We start from the raw sequence: 24,510 nt of genomic DNA on the forward strand, positions 1-24,510 counted from the left end.
ACATTTGGGGTTTTCTTGGCAGATACTGGATGGTTTGCCATTTCCTTCTCCAGTTCATTTTATTGATGAGGAAACTGAGGCAAACAAGATATGTAAGTGTCTGAGGCTGGATTTTAACTCAAGGCCTGGAAGTCTATCCGGTGCACCACTACCTGTCCAAGAACAATATGAGGGGTGAGGGGGTGAGGTAGGAAAAATACTGAGAATACTACAGAAATCTAGGAAGAGGATGGGAAAAGTTAATAGTAGAACAATCCTAATAGGTTTATAAAGTTTATAATAATGAGGTTTACGAAGCACTTTCCTTACAGAAATCTTATGAGTTAAGTAATAGAAAATATTATTTACCTCATTTTTACAGATGAAGAAACTGAGGCTCATAGAAGCTATGCTAGCTGCCAGTGATCACACAGCTAATAAGTCATGGAACCAGGATTGGAACCCTTGTTTGCCAGTGCTAGTAATAGAACTCCACTGAATGAAACAAGATGCTTGAGTGTTCAGTGGTGGCCACCACCATCACTCTGGATTTCAGAGGTAGGTTAAAAGGTGCCTTCAGTACCTGGGGAACCCTACCCAAAGAGAGGACAGAGATTATTGGTTTGGGGGGAGGCTAGGCGGCACAGCAGATAGAGTGCCGGGCATGGAGCTATGAAAACTCCTCTTCCTGAGTTTAAATCTGGCCTGGCCAAGTCATTTAAGCGCTCAGGTTCCTCATCTGTCAAATGGACTGGAGAAGGAAATGGCTGACCACTCCGGTACCTTTGCCAAGAAAACCCCAAATGGAGTCAAGAAGCACTGGGCATGACTAAACAACAACAACAAAATAATAATACGGGATTTAAAATCAGAGGACCTAGGTTCTGATGCTGACTTCCTTCATGACTCTGGGCAAATCACTTGACTTCCCTGGTCCTCAGTTTTTCATCAGTGTAATCTCACTTCCAGCTAACCCTGGGAAGATTTTACTAGGGGATAACCCTGCATGTGATGCTGCACATTGAATATGTGGAGGAAGACAGGATCCTGGTTGGTTGAAAGCTGGCCCTGAACTGGGGGACTATACAGTAAGAGACACACTTTGGAGGAGTAGTTTGAGAGACGCTGTTGAGAAAGGCAAGCGGAGCCTTTTGAATAGTGGACAAAAGATCTCTCTTGAAGCACAGACCTCATAGTGGGAAAGCTGGTCCCTACCATGTCCTTTGATTCTCAGTGCCTGCAACCCTAGAGATGAATTCCCCTCAGTGAGATCATGCCACCCTCCTTGTCTCAGGTGAGACCTTATCATGCACCCAGAAGAAAAGCTCATCTATTCCTGGGTATCCTTTGGTCTGCTCTAATCTTCTAACTTCCCTGATTTCTGTGTCCTGCTTGCTTTGATGAAGTTTACTAACTATTAGCAATGGTCTTTTGTGTAAACAGAGTTGGGTGAGAAGGAGCTGAGCTAGCAAAAGCAGGGTAAGCATTACCCTCCCTTTGAGGGCAATCAGGGCAAGTGTCTTTTATTCAGAGCCCTCTGTAGGAGACTTACCCAATTTCACTGGTCTGGGGTCCTGCTTGCACTAAGCTCAGTGAGCTGCTGGTGGACTTGGCATGGCACCTGCTAGAAATTACACTTTCCCTTGGAGCCAGGATGGGTCAGAGCCCAGGGTATCTAGTCACACTACATGTGGTCCATCTGAATCTTCTATTACATGGCCCCATCCACAGCTACTCTACATCTATAAAAAAGTGGGAAGTATTTAAGGTGGAATTGGAGGTCCTTCCAGGTCTCAACTGATGATCCTACGAATGGTAATTCCTTTTCTCCAACTTCTCCCCCTTATTGCCAACTGTTTTCACTTCAGTTTTCCTTGTGAAAGACTACTAAAGAAAAAAAGAACCCCACTAGACCCACTGTACATATTTCTAGTGCTCAAGCTTATCATTATAACTTTTTGGGGACAAAGAAAATGGTTTTAGTTTTGATAAATATAGAAAAAATCATATTATCTCATCGAAAGGGACATGTTGATGTAAGAAAGAGAAAAATGTTGAAACTTTAAAAGAGCATGACAAAAATAGAAAAATTATTATTTTTAAGAAAATAAAATTATTCCTTAGCAGTAAATAAGGAAGGGCTTGTGCAGCTGGGCTCCACAATCTCTTGGTAGCCTTGGTCACAGCATGCATAATTTCTGACAACAGAAAATGAAACTGAAAAATTAGTCTCTTGTGTGCCAAATAACACTTTCATAGCAATCAGCCATTCACGCAAGCTCCTCATAGACCTTTGCTAAGCAGACGACCGGCAAAGGCTAATTATACAAGCTAGTTGAAAATCAGGACTGTAATGGAAAGGGATCCCCCCAAAGAATAGTGGGAGAAAGCTTTTCTCATCAAACATATCACAATAGGAAAAAAACACAGTGAGGGAAATCGAAGAGAGAACATGAGAGACTGCACAGACACTCTCTTCATCTCATTGTGGTTGAGCATTTTTGTTCAAGATGGTAATTTTTAAAGTTTGTAAAATTCTTGCCTTTAATATTTTTTCTGGTATTAGTTTTTCCCCCTCACATGTTCAGGTCTGACTCAAAGCCATTTGATCTGTACAAAAACTAACTGTTCTGCTCCTGGGGACACAGGTCATCTTGGGGATGTGATATAATGGCAATGTGAGTGGGAGTGGGGAATGATGACAATAAGCACTAATATTTCTATCCATGTCCATACCATATACATTACATAACACATGCACGTATATGTAGATACATACAGACACATATTTTTATATAGGTACAATCTTATTTGCTAATAGGGTCAACCCTATGTTGTCATTTCAGTTATGTCCAACACTTCATGGCCGCATGTGGGGTTTGCTTGGCAAAGACACTGGAGTGGTTCGCCTTTTCCTTCTCCAGCTCATTTTACAGATGAAGAAACTGAAGCAAACAGGGTAAAGTGACTTTCCCGGGGTCACACAGCTAGTAAGTATCTGAGGCCAGATTTGAGCTCAGGAAGATGAGTCTACCTGACTCTAAGCCTGGCACTCTATGCACTACGGGCCTCCTAGGTGCTCTTAACCCTGTGAGACAAGTGCTATTATCCCCATTTTGTAGAGGAGGAAACTAAGGTTAGAGAGGTCATGTCGCCTTGCCCAGTGTCCCAGGGCTAAGGAGCATCTGATTCAGGAGAAGAAATCTCTTTCCTCCCTCCAAGTCTAGGCCCCCCCGGCCACAATGCCAAGTAGCTACATTCTCATGTTCCAGGGAAATGTTTTAACAAGGATTTTGAAAGGCCAGTGATTCTGATGTGGATTCCTGGTAAAATTCTAAATCAGATAACTTTAAAGCTAAAGAAATAAATTATTTACATTTAAAGGTACACACATTCATTGTTGGTGGAATTGTGACTATCAGAGAAAAGTTTGGCATTATACAGAATATCCCTAAGTTGTACATAGCTTTGATCCAGTAACACTGCTACTGTGCATACAACCCAAGGGAGGGTTTGGAGTTCGACCCATGTATGAACAATACAGCCTCTTTTATATGGATGTGTGACAGACTCTATAGCTACACACTCACGCTTGTACTTATTTGCACATTATATGCCTAGATACACCTTAATATGTCATAATAAAAACGGAAAAAGGAAGCTTACCTTTTCTTTTTTGTAAATGAAGATCGAAGTGTGTCTTGTAGGGTTTTGCATTCTGGTGGCAAGTGGAGTGGCTTTTTTATGCCCAGATTTGTGCTGTTTCATAAAAGAAATAAGTGGGAAGGAAAAGGGGCAGAAAACAACAGAATTAGACATTAGAAAGCTTTCTCTTACATTCTTTGTTAATGAAATAGGATTTAATTGTTGAAAGCATGACCAATTGAAGCCTTGTTTTTCACTTCCATGATTAGGTTCTCCTTTAGAAAAAGGATAATGATACAGCCACCTGTGGCAGTCTGAATTCCAGATAAATTCAGTTCACATTACAAACTAAATTATACAGACATGTAAATTAGAAAAGCAATTTATAAAAGAGAGACTTTGAAATATTGGATTTCCTAAAATATATTTACATATTTTGATAAGTAGCAAATATTTTTATTAGCGAGTTTTAAAAAAGTAATTTAACACATTATATATTATACTGTTCCTTTGTAAATGGACAATGAGATGGGCCCAGAAGAAAACAGGAGGAGGAACTAAACCAGATTGCCTTTGGGAAATTGTATAGTGCTTTTAATTATCCCAAACTTCCCCCTTTTTTAAACCACCAAATGCTTCCTATGATTTGGACATCTTTGAGGCATGAATTCTAATGCCTCTGAAGAGTTAACACCAAGGATCATCGAAAGGGAAATGGGGGTTGCACATGATAGGTTTCATCACCAAAGGGTTGACCATTAGCTGATGGATTTTTTCCCCCAGCCACAACAACTCATAAAAATGGTTCATTAGGGTTGTTATCAGCATGGGTGAAGAATCCATGAGTCCTCCTTAAAGAATTTTTGTTCTTTACTTTGAAATATGGTGCTATGGATTATAAGCTATGAATACCTATGCAAGTGAGGCTGAAGAGGCCAAGAGTCTTCTAAGCCTTTAAAAAACAAACAACCTAGCCCTATGATTTCATTGGCATTGGGAATTCTCAATGAGAAAACTCCCTTTATCAATGAAGACAGATTTCTGTTCTGCAGCTTTACAGTATCTGGGGCCCTAAGACCTGCCTAGGGTCACAGAGTCAGAGAAAGGGTTTAAATCCAGGTCTCCCTGACTGTAAGGCCAATCATGCTGTATTCTCTAATATTTAGTGTATATAAATGCTGTCCATTGTTTAGTTATGATCTGATGGAGTTTGTTTCTTATTTGCGACACTTCCTCCTCCTTAATTCTGTGGTTGCTAATCTTAGCTCACATTTACACACACACTCTTCCTGGGAGGTAAATAGTAGGAAATGTTATGTTATGTTTTATCAAGGAAGAAATTAAGTCAACAGGGATGACATACCTTGCACATCATAATGGAAAGAAATCTAATAATACCCTTTGTTCTTACATTGTATTGCCCTTCTGCACAAAATAAACAAATACCTTCATTCCTATCATTTTATTTAAATAATGCAAAAATGATTTCAATGATATCAACACAAAAAAATATTTTAAAATAGAGATGGGAGCCCATATTCTATCCCTGATTCATAATTTAATGTTTCATGATTCCCAGTAACGAGCAGCTAGCTGGCACAGTGGTTAGAGTCTTGGGTCTGGAGCCAAGAAGACTCATTCATCTTTCTGAGTTCAAATCCAGTCTCAAATAGCTGTGTGACCCTAGACAAGTCACTTAACCCTGTCTGCCTCAGTTTCCTCATTTGTAAGATGACCTAGAGAAAGAAATGTCAAACCACTCAAGTAGCTTTACCAAGAAAACTGCAAATGGGGTCATGAAGAGTCAGATACAACTGAAAACAACTGAATGACAATTCCCAGTAATACAATACACTGCGTATTGCCTTCTAAGATCCTCTCAAACCCATTCTTTCTCTGTTTTCTGGAGACCAGAGAGAAAGGTCTTGTATCTCCCTTTCTATACATGAACAGCTCCATCTTTGGCTTATCGTCCAATTCAGGAAAAAAATTAGCAGCCACATCTACGTCTTGGAATTTGAGCCTACTCCATATCCCACACCAGCGTGGAAGCATATTTATGACTGTCTTATTTTTCAACCAAAAAATTAAGAAATAATATTTTCTCCACCTTAAAACACTTTCCGTACTTTTCACTCTAGAGAAATGTCGAAGAGGTCACGAATAAAGGCTAAGGTAGGAAAACACATCTCTTTGTTTTTTAAAAGTAATGCCTTGTTATAAAAACAAATAAAATTATCTTTATATGTAACTGGAAAAAATACTGTTAATACTGAAAAAAAAGGTACCTGTCCCCTGAAGTGATGGGCTACAATGACCCCCTCCACTGAGGAAGGACTATGATGGTGATGAAAAGGGAGAAATCCTTTAAATTTCTGAGGGACTGAGTCAAGGAAGGAATTGTGTGGTTTTAGTTAAAGGTTGACTATTGTTCTGCAGTGTTAATACCAAACTTATTTTTAAAAAAACAAACAAATTATGGGGGGCAGCTAGGTGGTACAGTGGATAAAGCACCGGTCCTGGATTCAGGAGAACCTGAGTTCAAATCTGGCCTCAGACACTTGTCACTTATTAGCTGTGTGACCCTGGGCAAGTCACTTAACCTTCCCTGCCCCTCACCAAAATAATAATAATAATCCTTTTTTCAAGATTCCTTCAAATGTTACCTTAAATTGTCTTATGCCAGAGAGATGTCCAAGGACATGAGATGAGTATGCCAGTTTGAATAATTTCCCCCTAAACTAGAAATGCTAGGATTTAGATTACAATTAAATTAAACAAAACTGTTTCTGGCAGAGTTGTACCTAAAACACTGAGTATAGTAGCAATATTTTTTCTTTGACACTGGAATATAGGGCATTCTGCTCTGCTTGCAAGGCCAACACTTTGCCTAATTCCTCTTGAGAGGCCAACCACAGAGTGAAATAGGTCACCCTTCTCCATTTGCAAGGTTAACCATGACAAAAACCAATAAAAGTATGATCAGGTCGGAAGTCAGTCCTCCATCTGAATTTTCTAAGTGATATGTGTTCCTGAATCAACCTTCTGATCTGCATTTGTAAGCTGTGGCTTCATCCCACCTCACCCCACCCCCAAATCTTTATTCTCTTCTCTTTCCCCATGTGTCCCCTTCACTGATCTGTCTCTGTCTCTGTCTCTCTCTCTGTGTCACACACACACACACACACACACTCCTATAATTACTTTCATAAAGTTTTGATCTTTCTAACATACATATTTCAAATAGCACCAAAACCCTGATGTTTTAATAACCAATCAGCAATAAAACAGAGTTCTTTTTTGGTATTGTTTGTGAAACTGTTCCATACAGACTCTGACAGTACCCAGCACCATCTAACCCTGCTCTAAAGCCAGAGAATAGTAACCTGGGAAATTAGCAATAGTTTATGGAAACCTGTCTAACCAAAGTCCTATAAAAGGGAAAGAAGGACTTTCACTGGCTGCTACAGGAAGTGTTTCTTCCACCTACATCTCACTCTTCAAGTTCTTCCCTCCTCTCAGATCCAAGGTCCATGGGGAAAAGGTAGGAGTACTCCCCAAACTACTAAAACTTAGCAGTGGCAGGGGCTCACTCACCCAGACCTGTAAGTTGTGGTAGTAATGAAGAGCAGTAGGAAGGGAAATCTCCTTTACTTCCTATTCCATTTGTGGATTTATTTTGTATCCTGCAACTCTGCTAAAGTTGTTCATAATTTCAAGTAGCTTTTTAGTTGATTCTCTAGGATTTTCTAAATATCACATCGTATCATCTGCAAAAAGTGATAGTTTTGTTTCCTTAATACCTATTCTAATTCCTTTAATTTCTTTTTCTTTTCTTATTATTGCTATAGCTAACATTTCTAATACAATATTCAATAATAGAAGTGATAATGGTCATCCTTGTTTCACCCCTGATTGTATTGAAAAGGCTTTTAGGTTATCTCCATTACAGATAATGATTGCTGATGGTCTCATATAAATAGTACTTATCATTTTAAGGTAAGCTCCTTTTATTCCTATACTCTCTAGTGTTTTTAATAGAAATGGGTGCTGTATTTTGTCAAAGGCCTTTTCTGCATCTATTCAGATAATATGATTTCTATTACTTCTGTTATTGATGTGGTCAACTATGCTGATAGTTTTCCTAATACTGAACCAGCCCTGCATTCCACCTGGTCATAGTGTATGACCTTTGTGATACATTTCTGTAATCTATTTGCTAGTATTTTATTTTAAAATTCTGCATCGATATTCATTAGCAAAAATTGGTCTAGAATTTTCTGTCTTTGTTTTAGCTTTTCCTGGTTTGGGAATCTGTACTGTATTTGTCTCATAAAAGGAGTTTGGTAAGACTTCTTCTTCACTTATTTTTTCAAATAATTTATATAGCATTGGGACAAATTGTTCTTCAAATGTTTGGTAGAATTCACTTGTGAATCCATCTGGTCCTGGAGATTTTTTCTTAGGAAGTTCAGGGATGACTTGGTCAATTTCTTTTTCTAAAACTGGGTTATTTAAATTTCTTTTTTTAAACCGGGTTATTTCTTCTTCTGCTAGTCTGGGCAATTTATATTTTTGTAGATATTCATCCATTTCATTTAGATTGGCAAATTTATTGATACATAATTGGGCAAAATAGTTCATAATAATTGTCTTAATTTCCTCTTCATTGGTAGTGATTTCACCCCTTTCATTTTTTATTTTATTTATTTTGGGGGGCGGGGCAATAAGGGTCAAGTGACTTGCCCAGGGCCACATAGCTAGTAAGTGTCAAGTGTCTGAGGCCAGATTTGAACTCAAATCTTCCTGACTCCCAGGCCGGTACTCTATCCGCTGCACCACCTAGCTGCCCCCCTTTCATTTTTGATGCTAGTAATTTGGTTTTCTTTTCTTTTTTTGATCAAATTAACCAATGGTTTGTCTATTTTATTGTTTTTTTTCCATAAAACCAGCTTCTAGTTTTATTTATTAATTCAATGGTTTTCTTAGTTTCAATTTTATTAATCTTTCCTTTGATTTTCAAGATTTCCAATTTGGTGTTTAGTTGAGTATTTTTAAGTTGTTCATTTTCTAGGTTTTTTTAGTTGTATGCCCAATTCCTATTCCTTTTGAATGCCCTCTTTCCTTGTCCTAAGTTCCTTCTCCGGTCCCTCTCCCCTTACTCCAACAGATCCCTTTGGCCATCTTCCTTGATATGACTACAGCATTACCTAATTTTAAACTATGTGAAGATGTAATAATAATTTTTAAAAATCAAAACAAACCATTTAAATCCATTAAATCCACAGAACACTGGAAGGTGATTTATTTCCATTCAAAGTTCTATTTGATGCATCACTGTGGTTTGGAGGCAACCCCACCATTTTGGAAAGGTTTTAGATCATGGTCTCATCATCAAAAGGTTACGTCTGTTTTCTGAGGACAAGCCTACATACACAGTGGCATCACAGGTAAGATGGTCACCTGCCTTTGGCCATGAAAACCAATGAAACAAAATATGGTGAAGAAGTATGATTGATCCTTGCAAAATAAAAAACAAAACCCAAGGGAGGTAATGCAATTGTTTTATTCCCATTTTATAGGTGAGGAACTGTGGGCTCACCCTGCTAGTAGGCTGAAGAACTAGCCCTCAAACCCAATCATTTTCACTATACCCTGCTGGAAACAGGGCTTCAGGCTAAGTGAATATGCAAACATCTGGAGATAGATTATGCCTGCTATTCACTTGCAGGTCATACAATACTTTAATCTACTTTAATCTCCTTATTTATGGCATTTGTTAAGTAAATGTGTTAGCAACATCAAGGAAAGCAAGGACGTTCACCTGGCTTTCAGGCCTACAGGGATATAATTAAGGGGCTTATTTATGGGAAGGCAGAGCAATGAGGAACTAGTCCCACCACTGGGCAAACCCAGGGTGAAAAACCAAGCAGAAGCAAGAATGGAAATGTCTTTCTGATGCAGCAAGCCACAACTGCTATAACTGGCAAGATCCTTCAGGCTCCTTTCCCTTTGTCTGTTTCTGTTCAGCCAGGGGAAGTATTGAGGAGATTCTCTTAAATGTGTACTCATGACAAGTCATATCTGTTACTGAATGTTGTTGAGTCACTTCAGTCATGTCTGACTCTGGGTTTTCTTGGTAGATACTAGAGTGGTTTGCTATTTCCTTCTCCAGCTCATTTTACAGATGAGGAAACTGATTTGATCAGGCTCACACAGCTAGTCCATATCTGAGACCAGATTTGAACTCAGGAAGATGAGTTGTCCTGATGCCAGGCCTGGCACTCTAACCACTGTGCTACCTGCCTGCCCCCAGACTCCTGAATACCTGGAGGAAACTGGACAATAATGATTTCAAAGTCATATATTTAGATCTGGAAGATGATCTAGATCAAGCCGCTCATTTTTTTCAGATAAGGAAATTGGGGCTCAGAGAATCATCTACCCAAGAACACACAGATTGTTAAGTGGTAGAACTGGGATTCAAGTCTGTTGTAGTGGGTCGAGGGACCCTAACCCCTATGGAATCCTGACATTTTAAACATTAAAACCACAGAATCCAGAAGTGAAAAACAGATCTGTCTCCCACTTCCAGAATGTGGTAGACCCTGGAACACTAAGAGACAGTGTATATGGTGTAAACACCGATAAGCATATCAAGGTCTGCAAGGAACAAAGACAATCTGCAAGTTCCATACTATGTACACCTTTGTCAGCAGGATGTACCGACAGCCATTACCCAATCTCCAGGCAGCCCTTCTCCAGTAGTGTTGCAATCCCCTTACTCAGCATGTAGCTTTTTTGTCTGTAAATGTATTTAAAATCAACTTTTTTCTCACTTAGGGAGGCAGTCTCCATCTTAACTCTGCCTCCCAGCCTGTATTCCTCTCTCCTAATAAATCTATTTTACAATATATGCTGTGAGCCTCCAATTCTTTGGGTGAGTTAGCCCTCTCGAATCAGGTCGGAATTCCTCCCACAATATCTGGGTCTCCTGATTCCAAGGCCAATAGTTCTGAGATTCTAAGGGAAGATTTTTTTTTTTTTAATTAATGAAGGATTGGGGCAGCTAGGTGTCAAAGTGGATAAAGCACCATCCCTGGATTCAGGAGGACCTGAGTTCAAATCCGGCCTCAGACACTTGACACTCACTAGCTGTGTGACCCTGGGCAAGTCACTTAACCCTTGTTGCCCTGTCAAAAAAAAAAAAGAAAAAAAGAAAAAAAACCAAATGAATGAAGGATTAATGGAAAATTCCCTCTTTCTTTCAAGTGGTCAGTTTTCAAAACTTTAATAAATGTTAGAAATTTACCCTTTGAGAATGTGCACCAGCTCCATAATGAGGTTGTTTTTTTTAAGAAACCGTAAGACTGAAGGCAAACAATGAAGTTCACATAGTAACCCATATTTGCATACATTTTTTTAATGTATACAAAGTACTTTCCCCACCAAACTTTGATGAGTTATAAACCCTTTAATCAAACCAGAAACCATCACTGTTAATTTTTATTTTGGGGGAAGGGGAGTGGGGAAGGGGGTGAGGGAAATCTCTTCTAGAGGAGAAATACAAGGCAAAGGTGGTGATCTTCATCCCATCCCCTCTTGAATTCTTCCCTGAGGTCTATGGGATCTCTTCAAAGTAAGGTTAATGGCCTCAGAGGCATGACTCTTACTCTAATTTGTGTATATAAGGAGAGGGTTGGAGGTGGGGAGGGGGGTTCTTTTGGATGAGAAGAGATGAATGAGGTGCCCTTTTGTGGGTCAGTTACAGGTGATTATGGACCTAACAAAATATGTGAAAGTGTGTTGACCAACCGCCAGGCATGTTGGTCTGTGCAATCACGAATGGTAACGTTTCCTTTGGGACACCCTGTTCCCCCATTGGATGACAGTTCTAGAAGATGTCACTAGCTTAGAGGAGAGGCAATAAGGGACAGCTTTGGAGGCGAGCAGAGGAGCTGTTGGGTACAATTTGTGCTACCAGGAGACACAATGTAAGACTCCTTCCAACCATGACTCAAAACAAGAAGAATGCCTTGGCCAAGGAATGTTCCATTTCCCACCAGCATAGCCATCTGCAAAAGAGCGCATTCCTTTGTGTGGAGAATGAATCCATGGTTTCATTTCCCCTTATGTGATGTGTTGCTATTTTCCCCCTCCTTACTCAGCATCTGACTTTCCAGACTTCTGATAGCATGCCTCAGCTGCCATCTTACCCTTGGACTTCCCTCATTACTTAGGGTCTGCTCACTCTGAAACATTCATGATCCTTTGTAGCCTTCTCCCCCTGGATCATTCTTAGACATTCTGGCCCCCTTCTCTGATTGGTGAGTTCCTTCTAGGATCTCCATTTTTGAGGACAAGTCCAGGCTAGTAAACTTTTTTTCCTCTCCCGTATCTGATTCTGGTTTTCTAGAATAGTCTATCATACCTCATGCAGGTATCTTGCCCACTCTTCTCCCTTGTTGGGTGTTGTCTCCTCCTATTACAACATAAACTCCCTGAGGGCAGGGGCTATCTTTTTTGCTTATATTTGTATCCTCAGCATAGTACTTGTCAAGTTTGTTGTTGCTGTTTCATCATTTTTTCAGTCTTGTCTAACTCTTTGTGATTCCATTTGGGATTTTTTTGGCAAAGATACTTGGGAAAGATACTCACTTGACAGATGAAAAAACTGAGACTAAAATGATTAATACTTAATGACTAAGGCATATTCATTGGCAGGGCTAGAAAACACCTCCTGTTAGTAACAGGAAGTCAGATTTCTATTGTGGTATTGATTGGCTGTGGAGAGAGATTGCCCCAAAATCTGAATCTGATATGTCACATCTATAATTTCAAGTCCAACACCACTCTTAAAGAGAGGAGAGTGAGCGACTGCCCAACTATAGCTATACTACTGTTTTCACAAAGGTGGAATTCTAGTCTCCTTGAAACATGGAATGAGGCATCAAAAATCTATTTATATCTTATCTATAAATTTCTGTTTTATTCTGGTTTCTTGAGTCTTTATTACCCTGTCCCGTTTTATAAGGTCTAATGTTATAAAGGGTAGCTAGGTAGTACAGTGTGCCAGGCCCAAAGTCAGGAGGACCTGAGTTCAAATCCGGCTTCAGATACTAGCTATGTGACCCTGGGAAAGTCACATAGGAAAAGGAAATGGCAAACTACTCCAGTATCTTTGCCCAAAAAAACTCAAATGGGATCATGAAGAGTCCGACAAGCCTGAAACAACTCAACAACAACAAATGATATACAAACGAACAGCCTCTATGAGCCTCAGTTTCCTCATCTATAAATTGATATCAGTGTAATAGAAAACTGATGGATGTGCAGAGTGCATCATGGCTGATTCATTTCCCAGGGGAAGACGGTAAAGAGCCTGCTTCTGGGAGAGTTGGGATGATGCTTAATGCAGATGCCCTGGACAAACTTTGGAATCTCTGTGGACACTGTAAATGATTCTGGACTGCTAACCACATGGCAGACAGCAGCCTCTTTTGTTGGTTGCACGTGTGGAGCCAGAACTGGGGACACCTTCAAAAGGCCTTCATCAGACCTTGGCCCTCTCTACTTTTGGTTTGACTCCTTTGCCAATGGTGTCTTGTGAGAGACAATGCTGCAAGGGGAGAGATCTTGAGCCCTCTCCCTTTGGGGCCAACCTGCACCACCATCAAAGTGAACGTCTGTCCTTTTCCTTGGTGTGTGTTTCTTTTTCATTTTAGATGGAGGTATTGAAGTCTACGACTGTGAGATTTTGAAAGGTCAGGAGAGTCTGGATGTCCAGGGAGTGAACTCTAAGAATTAAGGCCATGACAGGTTTTGCAGCCAGCCCAGCATCATTGCCCCAAGAATACAGGCGTCTCCTTCAGGATTTGCCCAGCTAATCGAGGTCTCATCTGGCATGATGACTGAGTTAGCAGAGGGAAGAGTGTGACCCTCAGGTGTTGGGGGGAGTTTTTAATATTTTTATTGTTGATATAGCTTTGAAGTTAAGATCTTTTCTAAAAGCTGACAGATGTCAAAAGTCTGAATGGAGCTGGGGTACAAGTCACTGTTGGCTAATCATGTGGGGAACGCAACCAGTGCGGGCTCTAATGCCAATCCCCTCAAAGGTGCCCAAAGAGCCCTGAAGGTAAGATGTAGCTGACCCCCCTCCAGGAGAGTGAGGCCAGAGAGTATGTGCTCCAAGAATAACACTTAGACTATCTACCTCAAACATTGACAGTAAAGTGTTATGTTAACCTTAAAGCTCTATATAAATATTATTAGCCACAGATATTAAATGCCTCTCTTTTCACTATTATATCCCATAATGTCATCCCTAATTGTCATTATCCATAGCAACTCCCTCCCAGCGACAGAATGTCACCAACTAGATTCCTGGAGAGTGTTCTAAATTGAATGAAAACGTGCAAGCTCCTGGCCAATAAATAATAAATGGCTTGTCTGTTAAACATTATCCCAAGACCATGAAGTCTCATGGATCAAGTATTTCTGCCTTATTCAGCCATGAGAGTTATTTCATGTTGTCAGCCTGAAGTCATGCTTCAAAGGCAATAAAGCTATGGCAGTCTTGGAGACCAAAGCATCACTGGAAAAAGAAAGGAAGCAATTTGCAAAATTAATCAGAAGAGGAAAAACAGCAGCACCCAGGCCAGATGGCATTCACCTGAGAACTCCTTCAGACCACCAATGAAATCAGTAGAATTTCTAGCAAATGTTTCAAAAAGAACTTTTAGGATGAAAAGCTCATTTAGCTAAATGACATGAGTCTTCCCCTCTGTAAATATATTGGAATATCATTGGTGAGGGAGAGGTTGATTAACTCCTTGTTCATCTTGGCTATTAGCATTCACTCTTTCCCGACATATAAATACTCCACCACCCCACTGAACATGAGTTCCTTGAGGTCAGGGACTGTTTTGTTTTTGTATTTCTATCTCATGTGCCTTGTACTGTGCTAAATGAATGATTAATTGAACTTTCAGAATCTGGTGTTGGCGTCCAGAATTGGGTGTTCAGTTGTGTCCAACTCCTTGTTACCCCATGGACCACAGTATGCCAATACCATCCATAGGGTTTTCTTGCAAAGATACTGGAGTGGTTTGCCATTTCCTTCCAGTGGATTAAGGCAAACAGAGGCCAAGTGACTTGCCCAAGGTTAGTAAGCCATAGCCAGTACATGTCTGAGGTTGGATTTTAACTCAAGTCTATCCACTGAGCCTCGTGATTGGGGAGTAGCCCCATGGAATATTTTGTGGGATGGCACGGGAGCTGTCAGTCCTGGATGTTTTTCCTCAGAATCTTAGGCTGAACCCCTAAGTAACTCTTTTGTACCTATGAAAGTACTTCAAGTAGGTGTTGTGGGAATTGATTGATGTATGAAAGGAACAGGTACAAGGCCAACCTTCATGATGGAGTGGATGCTTGTTGTCTGAAGAATAGTTTAGCTAAGTTAAAAAAAATGATGAATATTTTTGGCCACAGCAATTGTCAAAGAGAGAGTTTCAATCTATATCAGTAAAGGGATTGTGTTTACTAGGAGGTATGGATCCTTAAAGTATTAAAGGAATTCAAAGAGCCATGACCTCTTTGAATACATAATAAATAATAAACACTATTATTCTTTCAGAAAAAGTCAACTGACAAGTGGAATTGCTTATGTTCTATCCATTGTAAGGACGTCTTTATGGATCTAAGAAACAACAATGCTCCCAGACTCTTGATTACTAAGGTTTATTTCAACATCAGAATATTGTGAAGAAGTTGGGATTTTATCTGGAACTTAAAGAAATCTGGGAAACCAGAAGACAAAGATAGAGAGAAAGAACTCCACTCATGAGGTCAGTTAGTGAAAATGCCCCCAAATTGAGGAGATGGACTATCATATGTGCAAGGACTCCAGGATGAATGCATTGATTACCAAAGAGTTCCTGGAAGGGAGTAAGGTATAAGAAGAATTGAAGGTAGGAAGGAGACATTGTAATTAAGGATTTTAAAAGCCAAAGAAAACATTTTCTATTTAGTCCTGGAGCTAATGGGGAACCGAGGTAGTTTATTGAATGAGACAGATCTACACTTTAGAAAGATCATGTCAGCAGCTAAATGGGGAATGAACTAAAGTGGGGGAGAGACTTGAGTCAGGGAGACCAGAAGGTTATTTCAGTAGAACAGTAGAGATAATAAAGACCTCTACTAGAATACTAGCAGAATGTAGTAAACTCTTTGATGTCAGGGGCTCTTATTCTGTTTTTGCATCTCCACTGTTTTGCATAGCACCATTTACCTAGTAAGTGTCAAGTAAAAGTTAAAATGGAATTTATTTAGGTCAAATATGGCTTAAAAATGAAGAGGTAGACAGGAAGAATAGAAGAATAGGTGAACAACCCAAGTCTTGTGCTGGTACAACTAAGAACAAGAAGATCACCAACATGGTGGGGAGATCCTTTATGGATGATCTACAAGAAAACACAAGCAGGAATTACGTGACCTGAGATGGCATAGAGGGATTGGGATTTACATGAGTGTATACAAGAGCTACATCAGCCAAGTCACACAGTCACCAAAGCATCAGTGAATTCTAGATCCAAGCTCTAGAGGTTGAACTTTCTCTGAGACCATCTAACCTCTTCATTTGCTGGGCTAGGAAAACTAATGACCAGGGAGGTTGTGACTTGCCCAAGGTCACACAAATAATAAGTGAGAGAGGAGACCTTGAACCGAGGTCTCCTGACTTCCAACTCGGTCTTTTCTCCACTGTATCAGGTTGCCCCTTCAGTGCCTAAGAGTGTTTACTACTTAGACAAACATCCCGAAGTTTTGACCATATGTTCTTAGAAGCCCTTCATATTAGTATACTCTTCCTGAAGTAAAACTAAGCTTTAGACTAGGAATATTTTTAGTAGTTAAGGTTTAGATCAGGTATATTTCAGTTTAACCTACCAAAATGTGCTTTGGATTTATGTTTTGTAATAAAGTTCTCATCACCATGATAAGAAGCAATAGGCAAAATATTCTGGAAATTATGCCTACCGTTTCAGGACATTTTAAATGTAGACTAAAATGGTAAATACAGTAAGTGATAAAAATGGTGAGCATAGTCAGAACCCTCAGGACTTGGAAGGTTGTGACTGTTCACTCACCATTTTTATTCTATCATAACTTTGTTGCATTTTACCTACTCAACTCAATTTGTAAATGTGAGTGAGATGAAACATAGGATAAAAAAGAAATTCAAACAACTGAGATAAGGGAAACCTACTTCAAGAAAGACTCAATTCAAAGGACTCCCATTAATCAGAATCACCCATGAACTGGTTTTTTTCCTCTGCAAAGCACCAAAATACTGGGGACTTATTTTGAAGACGATTTTCCATAGCATCTTCCTGGAGACATTTATAGATTCAGTGCAATCTCCTAAATTTTCCACATCTACTGTTACTTAAAACAAATGATCATTGATGTCATTGATGATCCCATTGATGACACTGGAAAATACTAAATACTAAATTTAGTATTTTTTAAATTATGGACTTTATGAGACAGGAGAAGGGACAACAGTTTTTTTGGAGGAAAGTTTTTAGATCAGTTCGGTTAATTATCAAATTTAATTAACCAGAAGATCTTACTCTCTGAGCACTGCACTTAACTGAGCTCTGATATATCTGAAATACTCTTACTAATCCTGAAAGGCATCTTAGAAAAATATATGGGTGCATGCAAACTATATTTAGCTTGATTGGAACAATGAAGGGTCATGAGAGAGTCCCTAAAAACCTAACAATCAAATAACTGAGCATGATAATTACTGATGAAATTCAACAAAAGAAAGGGGAAAAGCAATACACCTTGAAAAGAATGAGTAAAACTAGTGAAATGTGATATTGGGTTCTACTAACTGCATCTTATCAAGAGAACACTACCCTCACAAATGACTGAAAAGCTAGCCTTCTTTAACTAAATCAAATTCTTGATTGTAACCTTATTCAGATTATATGTTTATTCAAAATCTGCCATCTGATGAGCTACCCCCTGGTATTATTTTTTTTTAAAGAGAGAATCTGAAACTAATTAATTCAAATTTTTCTTCCTCTCTTGGTGTCTGGCATTGAAGTTGATAAGATGATAGTAAGTCCTAAACAAAAGAGTGAATTTGAAAATTCAATTGAACAAATGTTTATTAAGTTTCTACTGCTTAAAAAGCACTGTTTTAAGCACAATAGAATAAGGAATTTGTTTCTGGCAGCCTCCTCTTTCAATCTGTCTTTCTCCAATTTACTTTGATCCCTTTTCCTTCCACAATCTTTCCTCCCAGCACCCCAACCACTTCCCAACACTAAGGTGCTGCTTCATACTTTGCTTCATCCCCTCTCCCATCAAAATTGAACTCTCCTGCACTCCCATTTCCAGTTAATCTGGAAAATGGATGCTGGTGGGTTTCTAACATATTAGTATTTTGAAGTAATATATTTCCACTCCAGTGGCTTAAGTGATATATTTCCATTCTAATGGGTTAAATGATTTTCCCAGCATCTCAGAACCAGTAAGTATGAGAGTCAGCCAAGACTTGAACCTAGGTCCCCTGACTCCAAATTGAGTGCTTTCTTCACTATATCTTAAAAAGTAAATATAATATTGGGAACCTCAAATATCATGGCAGGACAAAAAGGAAGATATTTTTGGTCAGGCAGGCTTAGGGTAGGACTCCTCAGATAATAGGACATAAGCAGCTTGCCACATTCAAGATTTTAGTGACCTAAGAAAGTAAATACTGAAGTTAAAAATCATTAATTTGAGAAAATGAATGAAAAAATATCAAATCTCTCAATTTTGAAAGATATGTGATTTTTTTATTCTGTTTTTCCTTCCCTATATAATTCCAGGAAAAGGAACTGAGATGTAAGTAAACATGCTGGGTTCCCCTGTGAAGAGCACTGAGACTGTCAGTGCAACTTGGAAAGAAGCATAAAGGTATATACAAATACGGTTTTAACAAGAACCACTATGTTTGTATATACATATAGGTCCCATCACTTGATCATAGATATGCAGCTGAAACAGATCTTACAGTTCATCTAGTCAAACCCTCTCAATTTACGAATGAGGGAAACAAGGCTCAGAGAGTGATGTGACTTGTCCAGAATCCCAGAGGAAGTCGGAGCCAGTGGTAAAAACATCTTTTAATTAGTAATGTAGTACAATGACTCACACATAGTAGGAATACAGTTGTCTGTTGAGTGAATAAAACAGAGTCTACTTCTGGGCTTCATAGCCATTTTTCATCACTCATTCCTTGCAGTTCAGCCCTTTAGCCCTAATCAAATAAACAAACACCCACTAGCACTGGACTACCCAACTATGGAGTTCTTGCCAGAAAGTAAAAAATTAACCATACAGCGGCATTTGCTTTTCTTCTGAATTGACTTCAACAACATCAGCATCCACTTATTAAGAACCTACTTCCAGCCTCAGACACTTGACACTTACTAGCTGTGTGACCCTGGGCAAGTCACTTAACCCCAATTGCCTCACTTTAAAAAAAAGAACCTACTGTGTGCAGAACACTTAGCTTGCTACTGGGAAAGATGAAAATTTTTCTCTAGTACAGAGACAACCACCACATAGCCATGAGAGACAATACTAAATAATAAGCACATTTGACAACCGTAAAACAAATATGGGCATCAACATAGAGTGGCAAGGGAAACTTCATGGAGGGGGCGATGTTGACTTTGGCTTGAAAAGGCTCTAATCACTTTCAGAAGGGCAAGAAGCACTGAAGACAGGTCATCTCTACCATCAGTAGTGATTTATCAGGTCAGGCCTGCCCGACTCCTGTGTGAGTGGCAAAGTGAATAGTAGGGAAAGCTCCGTCCTACTGTGTGACTAGAGTGACCTGGGATTTCTTGAGATGCCTCTGCTTTTTCTTGCACATCGGGATCACCGAGTTTTGTTAGATTCTCAGACATTCTTATCCCTCAGGAGATCACAATCAGATCTTATACCTACTCCTCTAAGCAGATACGAGGTTCTTAACTAATAGCCAAGAGTTCATCAAGAAACATCATCAAGAACAAAAACCCCATTTCAATATTGTTCTCCTAGAGGGTGAATTTCAATAAATAATTGACCTTGTTCCTCACAAACAACATGTCATATCCCAAATGACTGTTCCCCAAGCCTGCAACGCTCTCTCTCTCTTAACCTCCGCCTTCTGGCTTCCCCAAAGACTCAGGTCGATATCATGTTTTACAAAAGGCCTTTCCCTTCTGGTGCCCCCCACCCCAATTAGTGCCTTTCCTCTGGGATTACCTACCATCTATACTATGTGTATCTTGCATGTGCATGCTGTTTTACTCATTAGAATGGAGTTTCTTCAGGGTAGGGACCATGTTTTTCACCTCTGTGTTCTCCACTGCTTAGCACAATGCCTGGTATATAATAAGTGTTTAATAAATGCTTGTTGACTGACCAACTTATGTAAAGCAACACTACTGTCATTATTGTCATTTAAATATCCTATTCAATTCTTGCCTCAGACCTTACTAGCTGCGTGACCCTGGTCAAGACATTTAACCTTGTTTTGTCTCAGTTTACCCATTTGTAAAATGAGGAAAAGAACAGTACCTACCCCTCACAGGCTTATTGTGAGGATCAAGTGTGTGTGTGTGTATAATGTAAGTATGTATAGTGCTATGTAATTGCTCGATATAATTATTATTACTGTTATCATTATTACTATTATGCCATCGTCATCAAGTTCTAGATCTTCAGACATTGGTCCACTCCATCCTAGAAACTGGGAAATCTGGGTACAGCCTGACTTGTACTCTAAATTTTGTAAAAGCAGATTTCAAAGGGTTCAAAGGAAAGACAGGTAGGTTTCCGTGGAGTAAAGTACTTTAGGGAAAGTCAGGCTAGGAGGGATAATGAGTACTCAGGAGAAAAATTCTGAGAAACAGTTCCAATGAGGCAGAAAAATGGGATGTGTGGTGTGATATAGTCCTGGAACGAACTGAGGCTGGCAAGAAAAACCAAGGACAAATAAAAAGGACTGCTTTTTGGAAGCTATATTGAGAGAAAACGGAGTCTCAACAAAAAGACAGGACTTTACATGGGATGGACAGGATGAGGATAAATGACAACAGAATGAAGGGAAACCTACTCAATTCTTTTTGGTTTTTCCTCCAAAGGAAAATGACCTTTCTACTTGAAATAATAGAACAAAAATGACTATCAGAGAGCTGAAACCCAAGAAAGTTAAAGAGATAGTAAGAGAGAATCAAGCTGTGCTTGATGATCTCAAGATCCTTGACTCTGATATTCTCAGGTCCTAAAAAGAACTTGTGATTGTAACTGCTGCATCACTCTCTGAAATATCAGGTATCAGTGATATCTGGAAAAGAATGTGGAAATCAGAAAGGCAACACAAGATCAGTGAAGAACAAATGCCTCAGCTTTCAAAAATGGGAAGACAACAGTCTGGAAACCATAGGCCAGTGATCTTGACTTCAATTCCCGGGAAAATTCTAAAACCAATCATTAAAGAGATGGTTGATGAACCAGAAAAGGAAGAGGTGATTACAAAGAGCCAGAATGATTCCAACAAGAACAAGTTATGCCAAATTGATGTCATTTCTTTTCTTGATAAGATTAGTAAACTAGGAGATGAGGGAAATACTATGCATATAGTATATATACTGTGTATGTGCTGTTCAGTAGTTTTTTAGTTCTGTTCGACTCTTGTGACCCCATTTGGGGTTTTCTTTAAAAAGATACTGGAGTGGTTTACCATTTCCTTCTCTAGATCATTTTACAGGTGAGGAAACTGAGGCAAACAGGGTAAAGTGACTTGCCCAGGGTCACATAGCTTATGAGTGTCTGAGGCCAGATTTAAACTCAGGAAGATCAGTATTCCTAACTCCAGGCCCATCACTCCATCCATTCCACCACCTAGCTGCCTCAACTGTGTATATACTTAAATTTTAACAAGGCTTTTTTTTTTTTTTTTTTTTTTTAGTGAGGCAATTGGGGTTAAGTGACTTGCCCAGGGTCACACAGCTAGTAAGTGTTAAGTGTCTGAGGCTGGACTTGAACTCAGGTACTCCTGACTCCAGGGCCGGTGCTTTATCCACTGCGCCACCTAGCTGCCCCTTAGCAAGGCTTTTGATAAAAATAGCTCATACTATTCTTACAGAGAAGATGGAAAGATATAGATTAGAAAAAAATAAAATCAGATGATTTTAGAATAGGTAGAATGGTCAAACACAAAGGGTAGCTATTAATGGTATGATGTTCATGTAGCAGGATGTCTCTAGCACATTACCCCAAGGATCCACATTTGGCCCTGTGCTGTCAAACATTTTTATCAGTCATCTGTTGACCAGTCATTTTTCAATTGTTTCTGACTATGGGTGATCTCATTTGGGAATTTTCTTGACAAAGATACTGGAGTGGTTTGCCATCTCTTTCTCCAGATCATTTTACAGATGAGGAAACTAAGACAAACAGGGTTAAGTGACTTGCCTAGGGTCACACAGCTAGCAAATGTCTGAGTCCAGATTTAAACTCAGGCCCAGCACTCTCTCCACTGTACCACCTAGCTGTTCTCAATGATTTGGATCTATGATCTGGAAAAGGCAAAGATGCCCTTCATCAAATATAAAAATGATATAAAGCTAGGAGAGATACTATATGACAGATTCAGAATTCAAAAGGATCTTGACAAGCTAAACTTAATGAGATTGAATCTAAGATGAAATTCAGTATGGATAAATAGAAAGTGTTACACTTGGGTACCCCAAAAAACCAACTTCACAAGTATAAACTGAAGTGGCATCAATAGGCAACATGGTTCTGGAAAAAGATCCAAAGGTTTAATAGACTGTGTAAGTTCAACATGAGATAATAATGTGACGTGGCAACAAGGAAGAGAGACACATTCAAGGATAGACATGGAAGCAGAGAGGCAGTCACTTGAGAGAGGAGGCACCATCAGCAAACATGACCCTTTGAGTCCAAGAGGAGTACCAGTTATGGACCCAAGAAAGGAACAAACTCTGGCAGCCCAACTGAGTGGTTTCCCCAGGAGAGACACTGCACCCAAGGGCAGTTTCATAAAGCCTCTATGAAGGAATAAAGGTCTTCCATATCTGGCAGGAATTGTGAGTTACTATTTGACACATGTGTGACTCATTACCACTATAGTGAGCTAGAACCTATTCCTTAAATGGATGTGGGTGTATTTGTGGGTAAGGATGCCCAGGTTTGGGGGGAAAATGTTTTGTAACAACAATCCTTATTATTCCATCTTAGTAAATATTTTTGATAAAGCTAAAAAGTCTACTTGCTAACTGCTAATGGGAGTACAGGGGTAGAGGTTCTTGAGCTATTGAGTGAATAGCCATCTACAGGGTCACCCCCCTAGGACATGAGGCAAGAGTTATTCCACTAGACAATCCAACTGGTGAGTCTGAGTGCAAGTCAACAGAATAGCATGAGAAGGGGCTGCTGTGTTAGCAATGTTTTCTGCTTTTTTTGTGCTTGGAAAATCATATAAATTGAGTTTCCAATTAATGAACTTTTTCAGCAGACTTTGTATAGAAGTATTAGGGGTAAGGGAGAGAAATTTACACCTGAAAACAAAAGCAGAATGTTCTGGTTGAAGTGAATTTTATTTAAATTTGAACCCTCCAGGACAATTTTTCCTCTACACTAACACATCCCCCACATTATAATGGGAATAAATAGGAAAATAGTATTTTCCATGTGAATTTTAATTTGTACACATTTTTTTTCAGAAGTGATACACTTGATTATGAAATTTGTCCCCTTCATCTCACAAAGGATACTGTATATGCATACAAATCATTTCTATCTCAAAGTGATTTAAGTGGAACACTGTCAACTAAGCTACTACTTTCTTAATTTCTCTTTTAGCCAAATGATCAAGTAACTTTAGCACAACATAGTATTCCCAAAGCTAATGCAGAAGAAGAAATCTCATATCTTAAACAAGCACAAAACCCAATGGGGAAAAACTCATTTAAGAGAGAAAAAAATACTAAACATTTTATAAAACATGATTTTTGTCTCTAACACACCAATATCCACCATGGATCAGCTTTCTTGTTAATGCAATTCCCTGGAAGTCATGGGGACCTGTTTCTTGGGGCAAAATTTGTCTCTAAATGTTTGCCCCTCTGTCAGATTCAATTCAATTGAACACACATTGATTAAATACTTACTATATGCCAAACATCATGCTAGGTTCTAGGGATACAACAAAAATTAACAATGCCTGGTCTCAAGGAGTCTGTTGATAAATGCAACTTTTATGAATCAGAGCAAAGTCTGTGTATTCTTCTCTGTCTTCCCACAACATTTCCCATAACAATATACTTTACATACTATATACACATACATAACAGAAATACTTTTTACCAGGGCCTCCTTATTGGCAACTAATGATAAATCCATTTCTCCACGATAAGCATGGCCCTGAGTAATCCTGCATCTCTTCTGGTGTATTAGAGGCATTGAACAGTGAAAACACATCGACGCTATGGTTGATGACACCTTGATTAATCAGGTAATACGCACTCCTCATAGTTGGTGAAATGGACTATATAACAACCACCATTTTATTGAATCTCAGTGGTCACGATTTATCTCCTGCATTAATGACAATATAGTGTCTGTGTCTTTACACTCAATGACACTTGGACATTATTTTTAGTCCCCGTATTTCACTGGCTCAGCGGCATATTTAACTCAACTAAATGTGGTTTGAGAATTTGAAACTTAAACAGTAAATACCAGATAATATTTGGTATTCCGTAGACCAGAGAAGGGGATTATAGCAAAATGAAAATACTGAAATAG

At 39.2% G+C, this 24,510-nt stretch overlaps 1 protein-coding gene across 1 annotated transcript in view; it reads right to left on the reverse strand.

Annotated features, from left to right (window-relative positions):
* ST8SIA6 (ST8 alpha-N-acetyl-neuraminide alpha-2,8-sialyltransferase 6) overlaps positions 1–24,510 on the reverse strand; it is a 114,089-nt gene that overhangs the window by 67,534 nt on the left and 22,045 nt on the right. The window contains exon 3 of the mRNA XM_043967826.1: positions 3,646–3,738. Within this exon, the coding sequence (XP_043823761.1) occupies positions 3,646–3,738 (93 nt within the window). The remainder of the gene's footprint in view (positions 1–3,645; positions 3,739–24,510) is intronic.

This window comes from Dromiciops gliroides, chromosome 5, assembly GCF_019393635.1.
Source record: "Dromiciops gliroides isolate mDroGli1 chromosome 5, mDroGli1.pri, whole genome shotgun sequence".
Taxonomy (NCBI): Eukaryota; Metazoa; Chordata; class Mammalia; order Microbiotheria; family Microbiotheriidae; genus Dromiciops; species Dromiciops gliroides.